This window comes from Simochromis diagramma, unplaced genomic scaffold (genome assembly GCF_900408965.1).
Source record: "Simochromis diagramma unplaced genomic scaffold, fSimDia1.1 OVJJ01000307.1, whole genome shotgun sequence".
NCBI classification, from domain to species: Eukaryota; Metazoa; Chordata; class Actinopteri; order Cichliformes; family Cichlidae; genus Simochromis; species Simochromis diagramma.
This window is the reverse complement of record NW_024386786.1, coordinates 1,662,704-1,688,598: the sequence shown is the minus strand read 5'-3', so window position 1 is coordinate 1,688,598 and position 25,895 is coordinate 1,662,704. Positions and strand designations below refer to the sequence as shown.

Genomic DNA, 25,895 nt, shown 5'->3' with positions numbered 1-25,895 from the left:
AAAAAAGCATCAAACAGTCATGTTTCCATCTCATAATGACAACAATCAGAGCAACAATCTCCTCTAGTTTCATCCTTTGTGTCTGTTGTAAAGCTGATATTTCAAACTCTTAAAAGAATAAAAACGTACCGAGAAAACATGTTCTTTGACTCTGTGAGTTTAATAAATGCACATTAAAAAATTAAGATTTTGTAATATTTGTAAAACAGACCAAAATAAAAATGTAAACAGACACATCAAGTGTAATGTGCAGTGAAAATGGTTAAATATATTTTTTAATCCACATATTAAATATTTCTCTATAAGATGTTGAGGTCATGTCAACCATAGATTATCTGTGTGCTCTTCATAATTTCTAGTCTCAAAGCTGTTTTATGATCTACATTTTAATCTGATCTAAAACCTAATAAGTAAAATTAAAGAGCAGGGTGTCATCTGTATGTTTAAACAGAGATCATTTAAATCAAGTTTAATTGAAGATTTACTGAAGTTTGATTAATGAACTATTTGGCAGTGAAACTCTGACGAGGCAACAAAGCAGAGAAGAGTCTAGAAGCTGGTGGTGGCAGAGGTGAAGCAGATGGAGACTTAGCTGAGGATCTCTAATTGTCAGGATGAGGTGGAGATAAGGAGATTTAAAGCACACAAAACAGAGGCTGAGTAACTCACAGAAGGCAGCGAGACAATAACTGGACTCAAATAATGACGACAGAATTGAGCTTGAAGTGGACATGATGTTAAGAACAGACTAACAGAACAAACACAGGAATGCAGGCAGATGAGAGACTACAGGTCTGCTTTAATCAACTTATATAGAAGTTCATCTCTTCTAGTGTTCACAGCAAAATGAGAGAAACTCACTTCACTAAACCTCTTAACACAAGAAAAAGTCCACGGTCTGTCAGGAGGATGATCACATCTTATTTTCAGTGGTTTTCAGATTTAGGTAGGACTTTATATTAATGTCACACTTTTAAGCATTAGTAAGATATTATTTAAAGAGAAACTTTTTAGTTCTTTGTTCTGTCTACATTAATACTTTGGAAACTGACTAAATAACTTTAGGTTTTTACAACAGTAACAGTGATTCGTTTGTGCTGGAAATATCCAAATGAGGCTAAATCTTCACTGAACACATCCCCTACAAACACTGTTATAACAGCCTGCTTGATTTGTTAATCAGCAGAATATCAGAATATTATAGACACTAGTTGTGATGTGACTACAATGATTTTCTGGATTTGTGTGATAACAAGGACTGCAGCTGAGCTCCACAGAAGGATCAGTTTAATATTTAACAGCTTACAAATAGAAAAGAGCTGCTCATCAGTGCAGAAACACTGACAACAGTATTTGTATTTCTAATGACAGCTTGTTATATTTTACAACTTGGATTAATATAAAAATCTTTAATGAGCAAAAACAACATTTTTTTTCTTTGTGGACCTTCCAGCTACGTCTTTTCATCTGAACTTATTGTTATAAATGTAGAAACTAAGAATGAGTCAGACTGATGGGCTGCAGAGAACATCAGTCATCTAAAAATAATGTTAATGTGTTAAACATCTGGAGCCAGTGTTGTGTCTGTATTCTGTGACTCATTAAACATTTATCTTTTTATTCGGGGACACCACTTCATTTTTTTTTCATGTTACTAACAACGTATTCAATAAGTTTATGAATGTTAAACTGTGAGTGCACACAAATGAAATTCCACAGTAAATATTAAAGTAATCGTTCCTCCCAGTCTTTAGTTTGTTCTGCAGCTGTTGCTTCAGATCAGTTCCTCTTCAACTGAGAGGTTTTTGTACGACAGATTTTCACTGTGTAAACAGAGTGTTTGTTTTTGAGCCTCAAATTTATGTTTAGATTATTTGAATTAAACTTTATTTTTATGTTGAGCTGTATGATATTTATTGATTTTATTTTCATATATTTTAACATAAAGGTCTTATTTTACTGATAACTGTTAAAATTTAACAAATCATAGATGATATTATGGTGGTTCTAGTATGGAATGGAGGTCAAAGGTCACAATGAGTTTTCTCTATAACTATTCGACTTGTTGAACATGTTGACTGATTTTTACTTAATTTTTAGGGAAAAGAGAAAAATAAACTATTTTTAGATTTGAAGCAAATGCGTGTGTGTGTGTGTGTGTGTGTGTGTGTGTGTGTGTGTGTGTGTGTGTGTGTGTGTGTGTGTTCAGTGAACTGTATCAGTCTCTGCAGTATCTTCCAGCTGCAGCAGTCACTTCAGTTTCTGTTCAGTCTGACTGAGGGAGGTTTTTGTACGACTGTTTTTCACTGTGTGAACACATACTGACTGTTGATCTCATGAACACTCTGACAGTAATAAACTGCTGCATCTTCAGCCTGGACTCCACTGATGGTCAAAATGAAATCAGAGTTTGATCCACTGCCTGTAAAACGATCTGGAATCCCTGATTCTAGAGTGTCAGCATCGTAAATGAGCAGTTTAGGAACTCCTCCATCTTTCTGTTGGTACCAGGCTAAAGTGTGGTGGCGGCTGGATACGGTGGAATAATAATGAACATTCTGACTGGTCCTACACTTGATCCTCACAGTTCCTCCCACAGCAGAGCTCACTGCTCCAGGCTGAGTCACTGTGATCTGTCCTCTGGACTCTGAGGACACAGAGACAAAAACATAAAGCAGCTTCATGGTTTTGTGGGCTTCATTTCAGAGGGACAGATGTTGATAGAGGAGAGGAGTTTGATTCTCTGGACTTTACCTGTGAAGCAGCAGCAGAGGAGAGTCCAGATGAGGACGCAGATCAAAGTCATGTTTTTTGATGAGGAGGATTTCTGTGGCTTCTGTTGTGATGAAGGACAGCTGTCAGTCATCCAGTGTTCAACTCTCAGGACTATAAACTCTCCCAGAGCACTGGAGCATGGTGCTGCTGATGCAAAGTGCCTCTCTATGGAAATCATCTGACTGACTCTGGACTACTGGAGTTCGTTATTATCAGGATATCCTAAAAACTGCCTGAAAAGTTGATTCAAAATTAAAGATGTGAACTGATAAGAATTTAGTGATTCAAATTCCATTAATGACAAATAACTGACTGATTGTTATTCCTTAGATATTTCCTTCTATTGAGAAAAATATGTGAAAGTGAGTTATTATTATTGTACAGCACTTTAGATATTCTCAACTTTGCAAGTTCAGATTGTGTTACACTCCTACATGTTTATCTAATAGTGTGTGTGTGTGTGTGTGTGTGTGTGTGTGTGTGTGTGTGTGTGTGTGTGTGTGTCCTCAGTGAACTGCATCAGTCTCTGCAGCTCAGACTCTAGAGCAGTGTAGACGTGTTCTCTAGAGTGATGAGTCTTCTGCTCTGGATAACTGTGTTTGTCATGTAATTGATTGCACTTCTAGTTTCCCCCCCTGAGGAATTGCCACCTTAACGTCATCAGGGGGTTTGCGTGCCTTAAAAACGGAAAATTAAAACAACAAAAAGTAAAATAAAATATTGCAAATCAGATTCTAACAACTAAAAACATGACATTTACCTGAGTTGGATGGCCTATTTTAAAAATATTCAAACCCAACAATAGCACTTCTCACTACTGCCAATATTACCAAAACTAAAAAGGGTAGGCCAAGTTATTAAAAAAAACAATTCATGTCTTTTCCTACAATTCTCAAATTAATTTGTAGAACTCAACAGATTTCTTCTTGTTTTAAACTTATTTGTTTTGTAAGGAACTCAACTCTGTTTGCAGCTGTACAGCTCAACTCTCCTTTCTCCTTAATTCAACAGTCTCCTGTTTCCCTTTCCAAAAACTCTTACAGATTTATCCATATCCAAGTTATTTGTTATGGATTTTTTTCTCGTGGGCCAAGATCAGCAAATTCCTCTTTCTATTATGTAACAAAAGTAAATAATCTTTACTAAAATCGCTGTGATTACATCATTGTATGAAACGAGGAAACTGTTGAGTGCAGAGTTGAAAACTGGGCGGGGCTTTGTGTTGGGTCTTACTGACACAGGTCCTCGAGTCGGCTCTGTGCAGCAGACAGGCTCACAGTGGTGCTTGTGGGATTGAGAAAGAAACACGTCTCTACCAGACTGAAACTTGTCTTGTCGATATTCAATTTGTGGGCAATCTATTATTTTCTTTCTCAACTTCTAAAAGCTTGGCTTAAAGGGGTGTGGCCCCCTCTTGCCCCAGCGTACAGCCGGCCCTGCTCCTAAACCTGGTGGCAAGGCTTCCCAGGAGAGTTGAAGCTGTTATAGTTGCAAAGGGTGGGCTGACATCACCCTCTGGATTAAGAAGGGGATTTCACTCAAGGTCATATGTGTGTGAAGGCAGATGAGCAATGATCACTGACAAGCCTGACAAAACACAGACACACTTTTTCATCTCCTGTAAAATAACAAGAGTCATAATATAGTCAAGTCACCATGAAGTGAAGAGTCTGTAAAACAAAGTCTGTAATCTTATTCATTCTTACACTACATATATATTTATTTTTTGGCCAGGTACACAAACTCAGTCTTATCACTTAACTACTAAAGCAACTTTAGACATGAATATCAGCTTAAAGTTAGTGACTTATTAAAATGACAGTTTCTTTCCACATTTCAAACAACGCCGTCTAGTTTTAGATGTTATTAAGCTCTTGTTTGCAATAGTTAGAGAACCTGCTGCTAATGGGACAATCCAGTAATTATGTTGGAAATATTGTTTCACTATAGCTTGTGTGTGTGTGTGTGTGTGTGTGTGTGTGTGTGTGTGTGTGTGTGTGTGTGTGTCCTCAGTGAACTGTATCAGTCTCTGCAGTATCTTCCAGCTGCAGCAGTCACTTCAGTTTCTGTTCAGTCTGACTGAGGGAGGTTTTTGTACGACTGTTTTTCACTGTGTGAACACATTCTGACTGTTCAGCCAGTGATAACTCTGACAGTAATAAACTGCTGCATCTTCAGCCTGGACTCCACTGATGGTCAGAGTGAAGTCAGAGTTTGATCCACTGCCTGTAAAACGAGCTGGAATCCCTGATTGTCGAGTGCTAGCATACTTAATGAGGAGTTTCGGAACTCCTCCATCTTTCTGTTGGTACCAGTACATATTGTTGTTGCTATAAACATTCTGACTGGTCGTACACTTGATGTTCACAGTTCCTCCCACAGCAGAGCTCACTGCTCCAGGCTGAGTCACTGTGATCTGTCCTCTGGACTCTGAGGACACAGAGACAAAAACATAAAGCAGCTTCATGGTTTTGTGGGCTTCATTTCAGAGGGACAGATGTTGATAGAGGAGAGGAGTTTGATTCTCTGGACTTTACCTGTGAAGCAGCAGCAGAGGAGAGTCCAGATGAGGACGCAGATCAAAGTCATGTTTTTGATGAGGAGGATTTCTGTGGCTTCTGTTGTGATGAAGGACAGCTGTCAGTCATCCAGTGTTCAACTCTCAGGACTATAAACTCTCCCAGAGCACTGGAGCATGGTGCTGCTGATGCAAAGTGCCTCTCTATGGAAATCATCTGACTCCAATAGGGAGTGGGATCCATCTGATGATGCGAAATGTTTGTTATAAATAACAAATTGTTGAAAACATATTGTTATGGAAATTTAATTAACAAAGTCCACAGACACAGTGAGCAGTAGGTAACACCTTCAAATCTCAGCGCATGTGTTTTATTGAAAGGAAGAATGGTTTTCATCCTTCCAGTCGAGCTCAGAGAGTCAGAGCATGAATGCAGAGGAGGTGATCAGACACTTTATTTTCAATGATCTTTTTCTCTCCTTCGACATTGCTTAATAACATTTGTATCTGCGTTTATCAGGGGATCTACTGGAAATATATCTACTCTTTTTTTTCAGTATTTATGAGTGTTTATTTTATTAAAAAATCCCACTATCCAAGGTCTTTTATATCTTAAAATCCCATAATTTAGAAGAAAATGAAGGACTTATTTTTTTGAATTCTAGAAAGTTTTGCCACTCACTATGTTATTGTGAACTTTTGATTTTGTGAAACGTTTAAAATAAATGAAGAGATTCTAGAAAACCTAAATAAAAATTAGTTAGTTATAAGAATAGTATCAGCAACTGACGCTGGCTTTACTCTGATACTGGTTCATATACAGTTAAATAATTTTGGGTGAGAGGTTAACCCTGACCCTAACCCAGAGCAAACATGTTGTTCAGGTTATTTGTTCTTCTGTTTGATCATCATCATGATGCTTCTCTCTTTTTCAGTTTTTTGGGACATTTTACAACAAGGTGGATTCACAATTTAGGGCCTTATTTCAAAATATCATCTTGTTTCCAAATATCTAATTATTTATTTAAAAATGTGCTAAAAAGTTTATTTTGGGGGTAGAATATCCTGTTAGAAGACCAGTCGATAATATTTGTGTCATTTTAAAAGCCAGTTCTCAAAGCCAGTTTAGCTCCTCGGACACAAAGCTCAGTGCAGAAACCTGGGTTCAAGTCCGACCCAGATCCTGTTGCTGGAATTTAAATAAATGTACTGTTTATAAAACTTTGTTGTTTATATTTGTTTTCATGTTGGCCGACAAACTGGACAAACAGTGAATGATTTTGTTGAGTTTGTTTGTTTCAGAGTCAGAGAGCCGTGTCTCTCTACAGTCAGAGGTTTTTGTACGGCGCCTCAATGAGTTTGTATCACTGTGGTGGACTTTTGGTGGAGGAACCAGACTGGATGTTCACTGTAAATATGTTTAACTGTTTTATGAAAGTAAATTACTTTTATTTAGTTTCATTTTATGATTCTAGAAATTACTACTTTAGAACAATATGAATTATCTATAAATGAAAATATGAAATATGAGCTGGTTATTTAATGACTTCAGACAAACTAAATGTTTGACATTTTCTGTCTCTGGAAGTAACTGCAAATTATTTGTCATCCATTTATCTTGATCTGTCAAAAAGATTTCAATTAATAATTACATATTTAACAGATTTGAAGAGTTTTATTGTCTACTTCAGTGCAGTTAATACTTATCTTTCTCAAAAGGAGCAAAAATTCATTTTTGTTAGTTCTCTGTCTGTTTCACATATTTATTTGTTGAAAGTAAGAAGAATAAGAAGAACAAGAAATGTTGGTAGTTTTATCAGAGGTAGTTTGTTTTTTTTAACTGTTAGATTAAGAATGAGTTTATAGATGGGGATATATTGAAAAACAACACAATGTTTTAAGTTGTTTGTACTGTAACTCGTCTGTTGCAAGGGTTCAGCAGTGATGCTTGTCTGTTTCCATGGTTACCGAGCTCAGAGAGGGAAGTGAAACACTGAAGACCAGTTTCATTTAAACTGTCAACTTCTTTAAAATGTATTTTCTTTCTCTCTCTGCAGTGGGTTTAGTCGCCCCTCCCTGACAGTACTGGCCCCCTCCAGTGATGATGCGCTGAAACCGGAGAAGGCTACACTCATGTGTCTCGCCAATAAAGGCTTCCCCTCAGACTGGACTCTGTCCTGGAAGGTGGATGGAAGAAGCAGCAGTGGAGAGGAGAGCAGGAGCCCCGGGGCGCTGCAGAATGACGGCCTCTACAGCTGGAATTGAAATTGAAAGCCTTTATTGTCATTATATATAGTATAACAAGATTAAAACAGCTCTATAAAAGTGCACTTGTGCTTTAGCACATTATACAAACTATACAACAATTTATCTATACACTTAATATAAATATAAATACACAGTACAGTATTACATGACAGAGACAGACAGGCAGAGAATTGATGATATTTCAGTGCAGATTACTTTTTCTGCAAGTTTGAGTTGAGTATGGTGATAGACTCAGGGACAGCTTCTTCCCCAAAGCTGTTTGTTCTGGCCCGTATGGATATGAAAGCCCCTGCCAGAGGGCAGTAGGTTGAAAAGATGGTAGCCGGGGTGGAGAGTGTCCTTTAACATGTTTCTGGCGCTGCTGAGAGAACGGGAGTTGTTTATGGCAGACAAGGAGGGCAGGGGGCAGCAGATGATTTTTTATGCTTTGTTTACCACCCTCTGCAGTCTCTTCTTGTCTACCTCCATGCAGCTGGCGTGCCACACTGTCACTGCACAGGTCAGCAGGCTCTCGATGGTGGATCTGTAGAAGGTCACCAGCAGTGGGGCGTTTAATTGCTCCTTCCTGAGCACCCTTAGGAAGTGTAGCCACTGCTGGGTTGTTTTGACTAGGGCCGTGGTGTTAGCTGACCAGGAGAGGTCTGCAGAGATGTGGACGCCAAGGAATTTTGAAGGACTCCACTCGCTCTATACATTCTCTGTTGATATGCAGGGGGGCAGGGGCAGTTCTGTTCCACCTGAAGTGCAGGATGAGTTCCTTGGTCTTGGTGATGTTAAGTGCCAGGTTGTTTGATGCACACCATTCTCCCAGTCTCAGGACCTCATCTCTGTGAGCCGCCTCATTTCCCCCTGTGATCAGCCCCACCACCGTTGTGTCATCAGCAAATTTGACAATGATGTTCTCTGGGCGGACGGGACTGCAGTCAGATGTGTGGAGGGAGTAGAGTAGCGGGCTCAGTACCCAGCCGGTGCTGAGAGTTCTGTGTTCCCCAGTCTGTGTGAAGTTTGTGTGTTGTGTCAGTGCGTGTATGTGTTTCCTGTTTTATTGTGAAGGTCTGCGTCTTATGTGAGTGTTTTCAGTTGCCTCCCCTGTCTCGTCACGTTAATCACTCCCAGCTGTGTCCCCCACCTGTGTGTAATCTCCCTGTTTTCTCTGAGTGTATTTAAGTCATGTCTTCTGTCTTAGTAGTTGCTGGTTCGTCTGTGTTGTTCCCCTCCATGTTCTCGTGTATTCTCCCTGCGTCTCTGTTTCTCAACTCAAGGTTTCAGGTTTGTTTTTGCGTAGCTTTTCCCAGTTTAGTTTATTCTTAGGTTTTGGTTTTCATCCTCCTCCTCCCGGTTTGTTTCACCCTTTTGTTAATAAAGCTCACTCACAACTTAAGCAGTCTGCATTTTGGGTCCGTTTATATTCTCACACGGCCTGCCTCGGCACCCTGTGACAGTTTTGATGTGTCCCCGAACCAGTTTCTCAAAGCACTTGGTGATGACACGGGTTAGTGCAATTGGACGGAAATGATTGAGACTGGCTACAACAGTTACATGTGCTGGCATTATAACTTACCAACAGAGCTGAGATCACAAAAACATGTTTTCTGAAATATTGTTTTTCCTTCTTCCAGCTGCTACCTGAGCCTTGTTGATGGTTCCAAGCTTTGCAGCACAAAAATTAGTCCACTCCATAAAATGCTTCTGTTCGGTCAGATGAGCGACTGCATCATTTTGCAGCAGAGCAGCTAATCTCCAAATTTTAACTTTAAAACACCAAACCAACCTCTGGCTCCTTTTTCCATTATAAACTCAGATTTGCGTGAACAACAGTCCCATAATGCATTGTGTCGGTCACGTCAAAATCCAGATGGACGCAGCAGTTTACATGTGGTGGTGTGGCTGCTAAAATTAGAAGTGTTAGCGCTTGATCCTTCATGTGTTTAAAGATTGGGATACAAACTTCTCAGTGAATCTGGACAAAAGCTCTTTTTAGCACATACATGTCAATAATAAATGGACGCTTCTATCTGATCGTGTGTTGTCACTGAAAGCTCCTCAACAGGTACTGACTGTAACTCGAGGTGAGATTGTTTCATCTGAAAAGTCTAAAGTGCAGGATGAACTTTGAATCTCAGAGTAAGGGTTGTATACATGTGACAAATATGTCACTGCATATGATTTGGATGTTATGTATGTGTAGTTATGGACACATGTGATTTAATCATGAAAGCAACTCATGACTTCTGTTTTTGAGCCGCAAATTTATGTTTAGATTATTTAAAGTAAAATGTGTTTTTATGTCGAGCTGTATGATATTTAATGATTGTATTTTGTATATGTTAAAAGGAAGATCTTATGTTACTGATAATTGTTCAAATTTAACAAATCATAGATGATATTGTGGTGCTGGTAGTATGAAACTGAGGTCAAAGGTCATGATGAAGCGTTTTCTCAACTGTTCTCAACTTCGGAACCTCTTGACTTATTTTTAGTTAAATTTAAAGGAAAAAGAGAAAGAAACTATTTTTAGATTGATCTCAAATGTCTCTTTGTGTGTGTGTGTGTGTCCTCAGTGAACTGTATCAGTCTCTGCAGTATCTTCCAGCTGCAGCAGTCACTTCAGTTTCTGTTCAGTCTGACTGAGGGAGGTTTTTGTACGACTGTTTTTCACTGTGTGAACACAAGCTCACTGTTGATCTCATGAACACTCTGACAGTAATAAACTGCTGCATCTTCAGCCTGGACTCCACTGATGGTCAGAGTGAAATCATAGTCTGATCCACTGCCTGTAAAACGAGCTGGAATCCCTGATTCTAGAATGTCAGCACCATAAATGAGCAGTTTAGGAACTCCTCCATCTTTCTGTTGGTACCAGGATAAAGCGATGGAATCAAGAACATCCTGACTGGTCGTACACTTGATGCTCACAGTTGCTCCCACAGCAGAGCTCACTGCTCCAGGCTGAGTCACTGTGATCTGTCCTCTGGACTCTGAGGACACAGAGACAAAAACATAAAGCAGCTTCATGGTTTTGTGGGCTTCATTTCAGAGGGACAGATGTTGATAGAGGAGAGGAGTTTGATTCTCTGGACTTTACCTGTGAAGCAGCAGCCGAGGAGAGTCCAGATGAGGACGCAGATCAAAGTCATGTTTTTGATGAGGAGGATTTCTGTGGCTTCTGTTGTGATGAAGGACAGCTGTCAGTCATCCAGTGTTCAACTCTCAGGACTATAAACTCTCCCAGAGCACTGGAGCATGGTGCTGCTGATGCAAAGTGCCTCTCTATGGAAATCATCTGACTCCAGCAGGGAGTGGGATCCATCTGATGATGCGAAATGTTTGTTATAAATAACAAATTTTTCAAAACATATTGTTATGGAAATTGAATTAACAAAGTCCACAGACACAGTGAGCAGTAGGTAACACCTTCAAATCTCAGCGCATGTGTTTTATTGAAAGGAAGAATGGTTTTCAGAGCATGAATGCAGAGGAGGTGATCAGACACTTTATTTTGAATGATCTTTTTCTCTCCTTCGACATTGCTTAATAACCTTTGTATCTGCGTTTATCAGGGGATCTACTGGAAATATATCTACTCTTTTTTTTCAGTATTTATGAGTGTTTATTTTATTAAAAAATCCCACTATCCAAGGTCTTTTATATCTTAAAATCCCATAATTTAGAAGAAAATGAAGGACTTATTTTTTTGAATTCTAGAAAGTTTTGCCACTCACTATGTTATTGTGAACTTTTGATTTTGTGAAACATTTAAAATAAATGAAGAGATTCTAGAAAACCTAAATAAAAATTAGTTAGTTATAAGAATAGTATCAGCAACTGACGCTGGCTTTACTCTGATACTGGTTCATATACAGTTAAATAATTTTGGGTGAGAGGTTAACCCTGACCCTAACCCAGAGCAAACATGTTGTTCAGGTTATTTGTTCTTCTGTTTGATCATCATCATGATGCTTCTCTCTTTTTCAGTTTTTTGGGACATTTTACAACAAGGTGGATTCACAATTTAGGGCCTTATTTCAAAATATCATCTTGTTTCCAAATATTGAATTATTTATTTAAAAATGTGCTAAAAAGTTGATTTTGGGGGTAGAATATCCTGTTAGAAGACCAGTCGATAATATTTGTCTCATTTTAAAAGCCAGTTTAGCTCCTCTGACACAAAGCTCAGTGCAGAAACCTGGGTTCAAGTCCGACCCAGATCCTGTTGCTGGAATTTAAATAAATGTACTGCTTATAAAACTGTGTTGTTTATATTTGTTTTCATGTTGGCCGACAAACTGGACAAACAGTGAATGATTTTGTTGAGACTGTTTGTTTCAGAGTCAGAGAGCCGTGTCTCTCTACAGTCAGAGGTTTTTGTACGGCGCCTCAATGAGTTTGTATCACTGTGGTGGACTTTTGGTGGAGGAACCAGACTGGATGTTCACTGTAAATATGTTTAACTGTTTTATGAAAGTAAATTACTTTTATTTAGTTTCATTTTATGATTCTAGAAATTACTACTTTAGAACAATATGAATTATATATAAATGAAAATATGAAATATGAGCTGGTTATTTAATGACTTCAGACAAACTAAATGTTTGACATTTTCTGTCTCTGGAAGTAACTGCAAATTATTTGTCATCCATTTATCTTGATCTGTCACAAAGATTTCAATTAATAATTACATATTTAACAGATTTGAAGAGTTTTATTGTCTACTTCAGTGCAGTTAATACTTATCTTTCTCAAAAGGAGCAAAAATTCATTTTTGTTAGTTCTCTGTCTGTTTCACATATTTATTTGTTGGAAGTAAGAAGAATAAGAAGAAAAAGAAATGTTGGTAGTTTTATCAGAGGTAGTTTGTTTTTTTTAACTGTTAGATTAAGAATGAGTTTATAGATGGGGATATACTGAAAAACAACACAATGTTTTAAGTTGTTTGTACTGTAACTCGTCTGTTGCAAGGGTTCAGCAGTGATGCTTGTCTGTTTCCATGGTTACCGAGCTCAGAGAGGGAAGTGAAACACTGAAGACCAGTTTCATTTAAACTGTCAACTTCTTTAAAATGTATTTTCTTTCTCTCTCTGCAGTGGGTTTAGTCGCCCCTCCCTGACAGTACTGGCCCCCTCCAGTGATGATGCGCTGAAACCGGAGAAGGCTACACTCATGTGTCTCGCCAATAAAGGCTTCCCCTCAGACTGGACTCTGTCCTGGGAGGTGGATGGAAGAAGCAGCAGTGGGGAGGAGAGCAGGAGCCACGGGGTGCTGCAGAATGACGGCCTCTACAGCTGGAGCAGCACCCTGAGGCTCCCTGCAGACCAGTGGGAGAAGGTGGGCTCTGTGACCTGTGAGGCCACCCAGACTGTTGTCTCAGACATAATAAGCAGAGACCAGTGTTCCCAGTCCTGAGCTGACTCACTGGGACTCTGATACTGCTCTCTCTTTGTCCTCTTCGTCTGATTATTCTCTTTTTGTCTTGTTGTAATGCTGATGAATTTATTAGCCCAATAAAGATTAATTCAAATATTTTCATGTTTATTGCCTTCTTTACTCTTTCATGGGTTTGGAAATTTCCTGCAGGTTTGTGTCTTATGCAAAACGGACATTTATTGTCACTCTTACAAAATATTAATGATCATTTTAAATCATTGATATCTGTTATTGGTATTTGTGTAATTTATGAATAAAGTTTGCAGAGGACTGAGAAAAATCCACCTTAAATTGTTCATCAATGGATCAGTTGATGCTTATGGAATATAGGCTTTGGTACATGACTTCACTCCTTATATTTACATTATCTACCCAAACAATTTTCTTTCATTTTATTATGTACTTGTAATAACTCCCTGTGTAAAATTATCAGCGGTGCAGCAATAAATGATTAGCCTCTCTATATAACATAGGATTTACATGTATTCATAATATTTATTTTTCTCTTTGAAATATGTTGATTCCAACTTTTTCGACTTGTGACAAAATTCTAAAACTACTGACATTGAAATAATTTAGCAGTTAAATCACAAATTTTTAACTTGTCAAAAATATTTAATAGTCGACTGTATTTTTTCCCTAAACTATAGAGTTGAAAACGTGTGATACTGCTTCTATTTTCATTTTTTTAGTTTGTATCACTGTGGTTCACGATTGGTGGAGGAACCCGACTGTGAAACTTACATCCAACATCCCAAGTAAAAGCTGTTTTATACATTTTAACCCTTAATTTATTAATTTATTTTCAGTTAGGAAAAAAGACCCAAATGTTTAAACTGACATGTCTCATCTCTGTAAGCCGTCCACAGCTCTACAACATGTAACTAATTGGAAATTGAAATTGAAAGCCTTTATTGTCATTATATATAGTATAACAAGATTAAAACAGCTCTATAAAAGTGCACTTGTGCTTTAGCACATTATACAAACTATACAACAATTTATCTATACACTTAATATAAATATAAATACACAGTACAGTATTACATGACAGAGACAGACAGGCAGAGAATTGATGATATTTCAGTGCAGATTACTTTTTCTGCAAGTTTGAGTTGAGTATGGTGATAGACTCAGGGACAGCTTCTTCCCCAAAGCTGTTTGTTCTGGCCCGTATGGATATGAAGCCCCTGCCAGAGGGCAGTAGGTTGAAAAGATGGTAGCCGGGGTGGAGAGTGTCCTTTAACATGTTTCTGGCGCTGCTGAGAGAACGGGAGTTGTTGATGGCAGACAAGGAGGGCAGAGGGCAGCAGATGATTTTTTATGCTTTGTTTACCACCCTCTGCAGTCTCTTCTTGTCTGCCTCCATGCAGCTGGCGTGCCACACTGTCACTGCACAGGTAAGCAGGCTCTCGATGGTGGATCTGTAGAAGGTCACCAGCAGTGGGGCGTTTAATTGCTCCTTCCTGAGCACCCTTAGGAAGTGTAGCCACTGCTGGGTTGTTTTGACTAGGGCCGTGGTGTTAGCTGACCAGGAGAGGTCTGCAGAGATGTGGACGCCAAGGAATTTTGAAGGACTCTACTCGCTCTATACATTCTCTGTTGATATGCAGGGGGGCAGTTCTGTTCCACCTGAAGTGCAGGATGAGTTCCTTGGTCTTGGTGATGTTAAGTGCCAGGTTGTTTGATGCACACCAGTCTCCCAGTCTCAGGACCTCATCTCTGTGAGCCGCCTCATTTCCCCCTGTGATCAGCCCCACCACCGTTGTGTCATCAGCAAATTTGACAATGATGTTCTCTGGGCGGACGGGACTGCAGTCAGATGTGTGGAGGGAGTAGAGTAGCGGGCTCAGTACCCAGCCGGTGCTGAGAGTGTGAGGGGAAGAGAGGTTGACCAAGAAGTCCTTTATCCAACAGTAGGTGGGTGGTAGGAGCCCCAGGTTTGCTAACTTGGTGATCAAAATGTCTGGTATTATTGTATTAAATGCTGAGCTGAAGTCGATGAAGAGCATTCTGACATAGCTCCCCTGTTGTGTTCTTGTCATGATCCGGAGTCTGCGACTCCGTGTTTATTCTGTGGTTCTGTTTGTTTTGGGTTTCTTGTACGTTCCTTGTTCACGTTTCATGTTCCTATGTTCTGTGTTCCCCAGTCTGTGTGAAGTTTGTGTGTTGTGTCAGTGCGTGTATGTGTTTCCTGTTTTATTGTGAAGGTCTGCGTCTTATGTGAGTGTTTTCAGTTGCCTCCCCTGTCTCGTCACGTTAATCACTCCCAGCTGTGTCCCCCACCTGTGTGTAATCTCCCTGTGTTCTCTGAGTGTATTTAAGTCGTGTCTTCTGTCTTAGTAGTTGCTGGTTCGTCTGTGTTGTTCCCCTCCATGTTCTCGTGTATTCTCCCTGCGTCTCTGTTTCTCAACTCAAGGTTTCAGGTTTGTTTTTGCGTAGCTTTTCCCAGTTTAGTTTATTCTTAGGTTTTGGTTTTCATCCTCCTCGTCCCGGTTTGTTTCACCCTTTTGTTAATAAAGCTCACTCACAACTTAAGCAGTCTGCATTTTGGGTCCGTTTATATTCTCACACGGCCTGCCTCGGCACCCTGTGACAGTTTTGATGTGTCCCCGAACCAGTTTCTCAAAGCACTTGGTGATGACACGGGTTAGTGCAATTGGACGGAAATGATTGAGACTGGCTACAACAGTTACATGTGCTGGCATTATAACTTACCAACAGAGCTGAGATCACAAAAACATGTTTTCTGAAATATTGTTTTTCCTTCTTCCAGCTGCTACCTGAGCCTTGTTGATGGTTCCAAGCTTTGAGCACAAAAATTAGTCCACTCCATAAAATGCTTCTGTTCGGTCAGATGAGCGACTGCATCATTTTGCAGCAGAGCAGCTAATCTCCAAATTTTAACTTTAAAACACCAAACCAACCTCTGGCTCCTTTTTCCATTATAAACTCAGATTTGCGTGAACAACAGTCCCATAATGCATTGTGTCGGTCACGTCAAAATCCAGATGGACGCAGCAGTTTACATGTGGTGGTGTGGCTGCTAAAATTAGAAGTGTTAGCGCTTGATCCTTCGTGTGTTTAAAGATTGGGATACAAACTTCTCAGTGAATCTGGACAAAAGCTATTTTTAGCACATACATGTCAATAATAAATGGACGCTTCTATCTGATCGTGTGTTGTCACTGAAAGCTCCTCAACAGGTACTGACTGTAACTCGAGGTGAGATTGTTTCATCTGAAAGTCTAAAGTGCAGGATGAACTTTGAATCTCAGAGTAAGGGTTGTATACATGTGACAAATATGTCACTGCATATGATTTGGATGTTATGTATGTGTAGTTATGGACACATGTGATTTAATCATGAAAGCAACTCATGACTTCTGTTTTTGAGCCGCAAATTTATTTGTTTAGATTATTTAAAATAAAATGTGTTTTTATGTCGAGATGTATGATATTTAATGATTGTATTTTGTATATGTTAACAGGAAGATCTTATGTTACTGATGATTGTTCAAATTTAACAAATCATAGATGATATTGTGGTGCTGGTAGTATGAAACTGAGGTCAAAGGTCATGATCAAGAGTTTTTTCAACTTCGGAACCTCTTGACTTATTTTTAGTTAAATTTAAAGGAAAAAGAGAAAGAAACTATTTTTAGATTGATCTCAAATGTCTCTTTGTGTGTGTGTGTGTGTGTGTGTGTGTGTGTGTGTGTGTGTGTGTGTGTCCTCAGTGAACTGTATCAGTCTCTGCAGTATCTTCCAGCTGCAGCACTCAGTTCAGTTTCTGTTCAGTCTGACTGAGGGAGGTTTTTGTACGACTGTTTTTCACTGTGTGAACACATACTGACTGTTGATCTCATGATAACTCTGACAGTAATAAACTGCTGCATCTTCAGCCTGGACTCCACTGATGGTCAGAGTGAAGTCAGAGTTTGATCCACTGCCTGTAAAACGATCTGGAATCCCTGATTCTAGAGTGTCAGCAGCATAAATGAGCAGTTTAGGAACTCCTCCATCTTTCTGTTGGTACCAGGCTAAAGCGTAAGAGCCATAAACATCCTGACTGGTCCTACACTTGATGTTCACAGATCCTCCCACAGCAGAGCTCACTGCTCCAGGCTGAGTCACTGTGATCTGTCCTCTGGACTCTGAGGATACAGAGACAAAAACATAAAGCAGCTTCATGGTTTTGTGGGCTTCATTTCAGAGGGACAGATGTTGATAGAGGAGAGGAGTTTGATTCTCTGGACTTTACCTGTGAAGCAGCAGCAGAGGAGAGTCCAGATGAGGACGCAGATCAAAGTCATGTTTTTGATGAGGAGGATTTCTGTGGCTTCTGTTGTGATGAAGGACAGCTGTCAGTCATCCAGTGTTCAACTCTCAGGACTATAAACTCTCCCAGAGCACTGGAGCATGGTGCTGCTGATGCAAAGTGCCTCTCTATGGAAATCATCTGACTGACTCTGGACTACTGGAGTTCGTTATTATCAGGATATCCTAAAAACTGCCTGAAAAGTTGATTCAAAATTAAAGATACGAACTGATAAGAATTTAGTGATTCAAATTCCATTATTGACAAATAATTGACTGATTGTTATTCCTTAGATATTTCCTTCTATTGAGAAAAATATGTAAATGTGAGTTATTATTATTGTACAGCACTTTAGATTTTCTCAACTTTGCAAGTTCAGATTGTGTTACACTCCTACATGTTTATCTAATAGTGTGTGTGTGTGTGTGTGTGTGTGTGTGTGTGTGTGTGTGTGTGTGTGTGTGTGTGTGTGTGTGTGTGTCATCAGTGAACTGCATCAGTCTCTGCAGCTCAGACTCTAGAGCAGTGTAGACGTGTTCTCTAGAGTGATGAGTCTTCTGCTCTGGATAACTGTGTTTGTCATGTAATTGATTGCACTTTTAGTTTCCCCCCCTGAGGAATTGCCACCTTAACGTCATCAGGGGGTTTGCGTGCCTTAAAAACGGAAAATTAAAACAACAAAAAGTAAAATAAAATATTGCTAATCAGATTCTAACAACTAAAAACATGACATTTACCTGAGTTGGATGGCCTATTTTAAAAATATTCAAACCCAACAATAGCACTTCTCACTACTGCCAATATTACCAAAACTAAAAAGGGTAGGCCAAGTTATTAAAAAAAACAATTCATGTCTTTTCCTACAATTCTCAATTTAATTTGTAGAACTCAACAGATTTCTTCTTGTTTTAAGCTTATTTGTTTTGTAAGGAACTCAACTCTGTTTGCAGCTGTACAGCTCAACTCTCCTTTCTCCTTAATTCAACAGTCTCCTGTTTCCCTTTCCAAAAACTCTTACACATTTATCCATATCCAAGTTATTTGTTATGGATTTTTTTCTCGTGGGCCAAGATCAGCAAATTCCTCTTTCTATTATGTAACAAAAGTAAATAATCTTTACTAAAATCGCTGTGATTACATCATTGTATGAAACGAGGAAACTGTTGAGTGCAGAGATGAAAACTGGGCGGGGCTTTGTGTTGGGTCTTACTGACACAGGTCCTCGAGTCGGCTCTGTGCAGCAGACAGGCTCACAGTGGTGCTTGTGGGATTGAGAAAGAAACACGTCTCTACCAGACTGAAACTGTAAGAAGAACAATGGCCTAGTCCCCCACTCACTGTACAAATGTAGATGTATTTTTCAGTTGTTAATAATCTCACGAGTCACTGTTACTCCCATCAGCCACCACGTGGACAAGTTGTTTGTTTAGATGATTTATTCCAAGTTTCCCAACAGGATCGTTCAGCATCGTCCTCATGAGAGCTAATTTAAATAAAGGCAGTTACATGTAGAGACATCACAGCAACACCCGCGGTGCACCTGTGCTTTACTTGCTTTGTGTCACTAAAAAACGAGTCTATTCTCAACATTACTTCCGCTCCACCAAGTTTCATCAAAAAAGTCCTTCAATTAAAGGAAAATTAAATATTTATATATTTCTAACAAATACAATGAAGAACATTAAAATAATTCACTATCAGTTACAGTCATTATAATTTTGACAACAGAAATTAGCTGGTCACATTTGCTCTGCCCTGCCCACTGAAAAACCTGACACGGGTTATTTACATACTAACAGTGATTAGATGTTTAGCTGGGGGGAGGGTGAGTGGGTGTTCTCTGCCGAGTGCTGTGAGCCTGCGCACAAACAGGACACAGAGTGAAAGAGCGAACGAGACGTGAAACCTATCATCTCATTTGTGCCTTTTTCAGAGAAATTTACTGTAGTAACTCTTGTCGATATTCAATTTGTGGGCAATCTATTATTTTCTTTCTCAACTTCTAAACGCTTGGCTTAAAGGGGTGTGGCCCCCTCTTGCCCGAGCCTACAGCCAGCCCTGCTCCTAAACCTGGTGGCAAGGCTTCCCAGGAGAGTTGAAGCTGTTATAGTTGCAAAGGGTGGGCTGACATCACCCTCTGGATTAAGAAGGGGATTTCACTCAAGGTCATATGTGTGTGAAGGCAGATGAGCAATGATCACTGACAAGCCTGACAAAACACAGACACACTTTTTCATCTCCTGTAAAATAACAAGAGTCATAATATAGTCAAGTCACCATGAAGTGAAGAGTCTGTAAAACAAAGTCTGTAATCTTATTCATTCTTACACTAAATATATATTTATTTTTTGGCCAGGTACACAAACTCAGTCTTATCACTTAACTACTAAAGCAACTTTAGACATGAATATCAGCTTAAAGTTAGTGACTTATTAAAATGACAGTTTCTTTCCACATTTCAAACAACGCCGTCTAGTTTTAGATGTTATTAAGCTCTTGTTTGCAATAGTTAGAGAACCTGCTGCTAATGGGACAATCCAGTAATTATGTTGGAAATATTGTTTCACTATAGCTTGTGTGTGTGTGTGTGTGCGTGTGTGTGTGTGTGTGTGTGTCCTCAGTGAACTGTATCAGTCTCTGCAGTATCTTCCAGCTGCAGCAGTCACTTCAGTTTCTGTTCAGTCTGACTGAGGGAGGTTTTTGTACGACTGTTTTTCACTGTGTGAACACAGCTTGACTGTTGATGTAGTGATAACTCTGACAGTAATAAACTGCTGCATCTTCAGCCTGGACTCCACTGATGGTCAGAGTGAAGTCAGAGTTTGATCCACTGCCTGTAAAACGAGCTGGAATCCCTGATTCTCGAGTGCTAGCACGAGAAATGAGCATTTTCGGAACTCCTCCATCTTTCTGTTGGTACCAGGCTAAATAGTTGGAGCCAGCAACATCCTGACTGGTCGTACACTTGATGGTCACAGATCCTCCCACAGAAGAGCTCACTGATCCAGGCTGAGTCACTGTGATCTGTCCTCTGGACTCTGAGGACACAGAGACAAAAACATAAAGCAGCTTCATGGTTTTGTGGGCTTCATTTCAGAGGGACAGATGTTGATAGAGGAGAGGAGTTTGATTCTCTGGACTTTACCTGTGAAGCAGCAGCAGAGGAGAGTCCAGATGAGGACGCAGATCAAAGTCATGTTTTTGATGAGGAGGATTTCTGTGGCTTCTGTTGTGATGAAGGACAGCTGTCAGTCATCCAGTGTTCAACTCTCAGGACTATAAACTCTCCCAGAGCACTGGAGCATGGTGCTGCTGATGCAAAGTGCCTCTCTATGGAAATCATCTGACTGACTGATACAGAAACGTGTATCAATCTGATGATGCTGTTTACTAAAGAGAGAATTTTTCACTTGATCTTTGGCATGTGACTTACACAAGCCATTCATAATCCATCAGGCTGTTCTGTTTCCAGGACAGATTTTCCTGAACCACTTATTCCGTTACAGTTCGTCTAAATGAAGTATGAATGGTGTCTTCTTGGATTAAAATGTCTGAGGGATCACTGAATACTCTAATGAGAATGGAAATGTCATGAATCGTATGCTGTGTACTCCAAGGATACCAGACAGTTCAAACCATGTTTGACGACAGGGAGATGTTAGATAGATGTGTTAGAGCTTTGTGTCACCACCATTATTATGGCATACGGGGAAATCTTTTACAAGAATGGTCTTCTTCTCTTCAGCAGTGTTCAAATAACTGGAGAATCAGTAACAAGGAGCAGTGAAGCCGTTATGTTCAGTGGTGGCTCACAACCACAATCAAACATTTTATTTAGATTTTTCCTTTTTTGGCTCCTTTGTTGGGACTTATCTTATTTTGTCACTGCAGAATGATGAACTTCAGATTCTTTGAAAATGGTCTTATAACCATTCCCAGGTTGATGGGCAGCAACAGATGCTTCTATAAAATTATTATTATTATTATAATTTCACTGTCCTGTCCGGCACTGTTGCAATCAGAATTATGATCTGAAGGAAAAAGAAAGATGCTGAAGATTTATTTTCCCGCGTGGATCATTACGGCTTTGCCATACTGGCCCACTTGATTGATTTTTATTATTTATTTCTTTATTTTTTTACCGTTAAGTTATTACAATCAAAGCAGACAGGACCGGGGGATAGGAAGGGAAAGAAAAACAAACGACAAGTTGGGGAAGAAGCTAACACAAAAAAAGAAAAACAGAGAGAAAAGACACTAAATCAGCTGCTGGGAAAAAAGAAGAAAACGAGCAAAAAGAGAACAACAACCAAGATAAGCACAAGTTACAGTAAATAATAAATACTGAATGTTACTGAGCAGCACACAAGACCGATAATGCACAATATGCTTAGAGGCAGCAGCTAAGATAGTGTGTGTCTGTGAGTACCTGTGTGTGAGCGCGTTTGTATTCAAAAGGTTTCTCCATGTAATTTTTTTTTTTTTTTTGGTTTTTTTGTGTCCCGTTTGGATCTTTAGCCATCAGAATTGTTGTCTTAAGGCCAAGAAAGATGCCAAGCGGATTTATTTTACCAAGTGGATCATCATGGCCTTGCCATATTGGTCCATTTGATTGACCTTTATTATAATTATGAATTTATTTTATTTTCAGTTGCTACAAACGGGACAGACATGACTGGGGGATAGGACAGGGAGAGAGAATGAAAGAAAGAGAGGGAGAGAAAGAAAACCAAAGGTGAGAAGAGACGGTGAGAAGGGGGGGAAGAAAGAAAAAAAAAACAAAGAAAAAAAACAAAACACCTGGGTCACCTGTATGGAGAAAAAAAACAGAAGAGAAGATGTCACGGGGTGGAGAGGGACAAGTTACCTAAGATATTTTTATTGTGCATGTTTGGTTGTGTTTTACTTTCTTTAATATTGTATAGTGTTGTATTTTTATGGGTTTTATTGCATGTTTTATGGTATTCATCGGTGACTTGTCCTGGAAAGTCTCCGCCCCTCCTTGATTATGAACCCGGCACACCTGTGAGGTCCCGGAGGCCAATAAGAGCTCTCTGCGCGCAGAGGCACCAGCGCGCAGAGAGCGACAGTACCAGCGGGGAGAGCGGAGACAGCACCCGCGGAGGCTACGAGACGGCTGTGCCGATTTCCAGTTTTAAAGAAGCGGCGGGCGGAGTTGAGAGCTCTGCCCACCCAGGGTAAGTCTCTGACTTATCCTTTTTTTATGAAGTAAACCTGTCTGGAAAGAATAGTGACTGCCGCTTCCTCTCCTTCTTCAGCATATCAGGACGTGAGTGAGAGAGGGAGGCGAGGACTCCACTGGTTCCTTTGGTTATACCACTTGCTGGATTTCTTAGCTCCCTGGGACTTTTAGGTCGTGGCGCAGGCCACTGGACTTTTAATATTGTGCTTTATTTTGTGCTTTATTGACTTTTATTGTGCTACCCCTTGGCCAAGGTTGTTTTAATTCATTTTACATTTTTAACTATTTAAATATAATAAATTATATTTTAATTATACAGTTTTTTATGTGTGCTTTCCCTTGGCGGCTCCACTGCTCAATCCGGTTGGAGGAAGATTTTCTTCCTTCGCACAAAACCCACTGTGGAAGTAAAACCAGCCTTCCGCCCTCCGTTACAAAAGCAAACAACAAAGAGCAACATAATAAAAAAAAAACGGCACCATCACAGTAAACTAGCTAGCAGTAAATATCAGTAGATACTAAGTAATAAACGATATTGTGCAGCACGCAAGATAGACAGCGCACAATGTGCTTTGAGGCAGCAGCCAAGAAAGCTGTAGTCGGCGTATGTGTACACCCCTGTGCATACCTGTGTGGATCAGCATGCTTGTATTCCAAAGGTTTCTCCATGTAACGATCTGCTAGGGAGTGTGTGTGGGGGGGGGGGCACAGCCCCGTCCTCCAGGGTATGAAGCAGGTATGGAGGAGATCAAAACTCCAGACATCCAGAGGTCCCCAGAACACAAGAGACCAAGGAAGACCAACAGAGGGGCAGCCGCGCCACTGTCCCATTAAGAGCTGAGGAGAGTCCCAGTTGAGGGCTCACTCAGCAGCCGCGGAGCAGAAGCCAGGGGGAGTTGCAGTGACGCGCCCGTGAGCTCCGCCAGCAGCCAGCTGTGCCTGAGTGACCGAGCCCCAGGCCGAGAGCCCCAGGCTCCAGGCCCCGATAAGCGGCCGCCAAGGAGTGAGCCGGTGTGTACCCGGACGCCCATCCCCAGACACAAAGAACCACCAACGCACCGACACCTGAGGGAGTCCGCCACTGGCAGGGGAAGTGGTGGTGGGTGGAGATAGGCCTCCAAACCTTGGAGGGCCTGAGATGTCCCCAGAGAGGTGACGTCTGATACCCAACCTGACATATAGACACAGACATACAGGCACACACAGATACAAACATCCATTCCCACCCTCATGCTCTCATATGCACTTACTCCACACTCAACCAACGTGGAGACAGACATAAAGAGACGCTGTACACACGATCACACTCCCCAAGCGTACTCTACAAACCGGGTCTAGGTAACCTTGCCCCTGGAGGGGGAACTGCACCCAGACCCAGGTGGTGTTACCCTTTTCCCTGCGGTGGGGAGAGGCAGACCGCCCCGACTCCGCAGCATCAGGGAGGCCCCACACTCCAGACCTCAGTCGGACGGCCAACTCCTCCTCCTAGCCCCCCCGCTCCAGCAGGCCGCAGAGAACGGGGGTGAGAGAAGACTCCAAACCTCCCTCCACCCGCTCATTATTATTTATTTCTTTATTTTTTTACCGTTAAGTTATTACAATCAAAACAGACAGGACCGGGGGATAGGAAGGGAAAGAAAAACAAACGACAAGTTGGGGAAGAAGCTAACACAAAAAAGAAAAACAGAGAGAAAAGACACTAAATCAGCTGCTGGGAAAAAAAGAAGAAAACGAGCAAAAAGAGAACAACAACCAAGATAAGCACAAGTTACAGTAAATAATAAATACTGAATGTTACTGAGCAGCACACAAGACCGATAATGCACAACATGCTTAGAGGCAGCAGCTAAGATAGTGTGTGTCTGTGAGTACCTGTGTGTGAGCGCGTTTGTATTCAAAAGGTTTCTCCATGTAATTATCTAATACAGCACCAGGGGCGATGTAACCACAGCTGACCGTGCCAGAGAAGACCGAGCCCCCGTGCCCCCCACCCCCCGGAAAGGGCCCACCTGAGCCATGGGCCTAACCCTAACCATAACAATAACAAATATTCACAATGACTTAAAAAAATGAAGTAAATATGGGTTTTGTGTTTTGCGCATGTGCAGCGTATGCACAGAAACAACGGGTAGGATGGTTTGTGAAGTAGGATGGATTCCCAGGACACCGGATGTGGATTGAATGAAAACACACAGACTAAATGCACACAGGAGGTGATCAGGGGAACTGGAAACATAAGGGGAAACAGCTGATTAGAAGGAACATAATGACACCACGGGGAAACAAAACACCTTGAACATGGAACAACAGACCTCTTTAAATTAAAACAGGAAACAGGCTGTATCACAATTCAGGGTCCGTAGCCTTGAAGGCCGATTACGCCACAGCAACGCGACAAAGGCTGTCCCAATTTGAAGGCTGCTCCAAAAGCGGCCGACAAATGTGTCCCTTATTTCCCTCAATTTGAAGGATGGGTCGGTGTATGCTTCGTCCCAGGATTCATAGCGCATCGGTGCGTGTTGATATTTTTTCCGAAAAAAAACAAACTGCCGGATGACTGAAGTTGGTGTCGAACAGTAAACTTTTGAAAGTAAGTACTGAATATTATGTCACTTATTTATGTGCAAATGTTTAATAACAAAGAACATTGTTGGCCAGATGTCGGCAAAGTTATGTGACATTAGTGATGTTTGTCTAACTTGGTTTTAAAGCCTTTAGTTTAAAATCTACGCCGTTCGATCGTCGACCTTAATCTTGAAGAGAATCTGATGATTTCATGGATAATTAAAGTCAGTCATATATCCACAAACACAACAAGCTGAAAGTCAGTGATGCTGCTCGGTTTGCAGTCCTGAATATGACGGCACCAGCAGGATTCACTGCACTGTTAATGTGAGCTATGTTATATTGCTGCCTCTGTTCGGTGGTGTCGAGCCAAACGGACTTTAACGTGTGTTTGAACGAGCTGACGGTTCACTCGTTAAGCTGAAAGAAAGATGCTTTAATCACAGCAGTCACACATGTGTCCACTGCACCATCTGGAACTCTTCTTGTTTAGCACTCGTAATAACACAAACACTAAATCCTCCTGTTTGTAGCAGTGTGTACACCTGAGACTGTCACCTGTCTGTCTGTCCTGCACTCTCTCTCTGTTTCTTTCTCTCTGATTGTGGAATAAAAGTATGAACATGTGTTTATAAGTTACACTTGTGTTTGAATCCTGCAGCTTATCACACATTTGATTTCCATGTGTGACAACTGCAAGTGTCCAGAGTGAGGACAGACTGAGGGACCCACTGCTGCACATCATTTGTGAGGCTTTGCACCCCTGATGATCCACCAGGACAAACTCAGCAGTGTGTGAGGAAGAAGAGGAGGAAGAGCCA

The 25,895-nt window shown here is 40.6% G+C and overlaps 3 gene segments (V, D, J or C); all 3 read right to left on the bottom strand.

The window, feature by feature from the left end:
* Window positions 1-2,242: 2,242 nt before the first annotated feature.
* LOC120728233 lies at window positions 2,243-2,806 on the bottom strand. The segment is given in 2 exon segments: window positions 2,243-2,647; window positions 2,755-2,806. Coding segments are annotated over 2 exon segments (396 nt in total).
* A 13,986-nt stretch (window positions 2,807-16,792) lies between these two features.
* Window positions 16,793-17,301, bottom strand: LOC120728232. The segment is given in 2 exon segments: window positions 16,793-17,142; window positions 17,250-17,301. Coding segments are annotated over 2 exon segments (375 nt in total).
* Window positions 17,302-19,996: 2,695 nt separating this feature from the next.
* LOC120728231 lies at window positions 19,997-20,507 on the bottom strand. The segment is given in 2 exon segments: window positions 19,997-20,344; window positions 20,452-20,507. Coding segments are annotated over 2 exon segments (375 nt in total).
* Window positions 20,508-25,895: the final 5,388 nt, after the last annotated feature.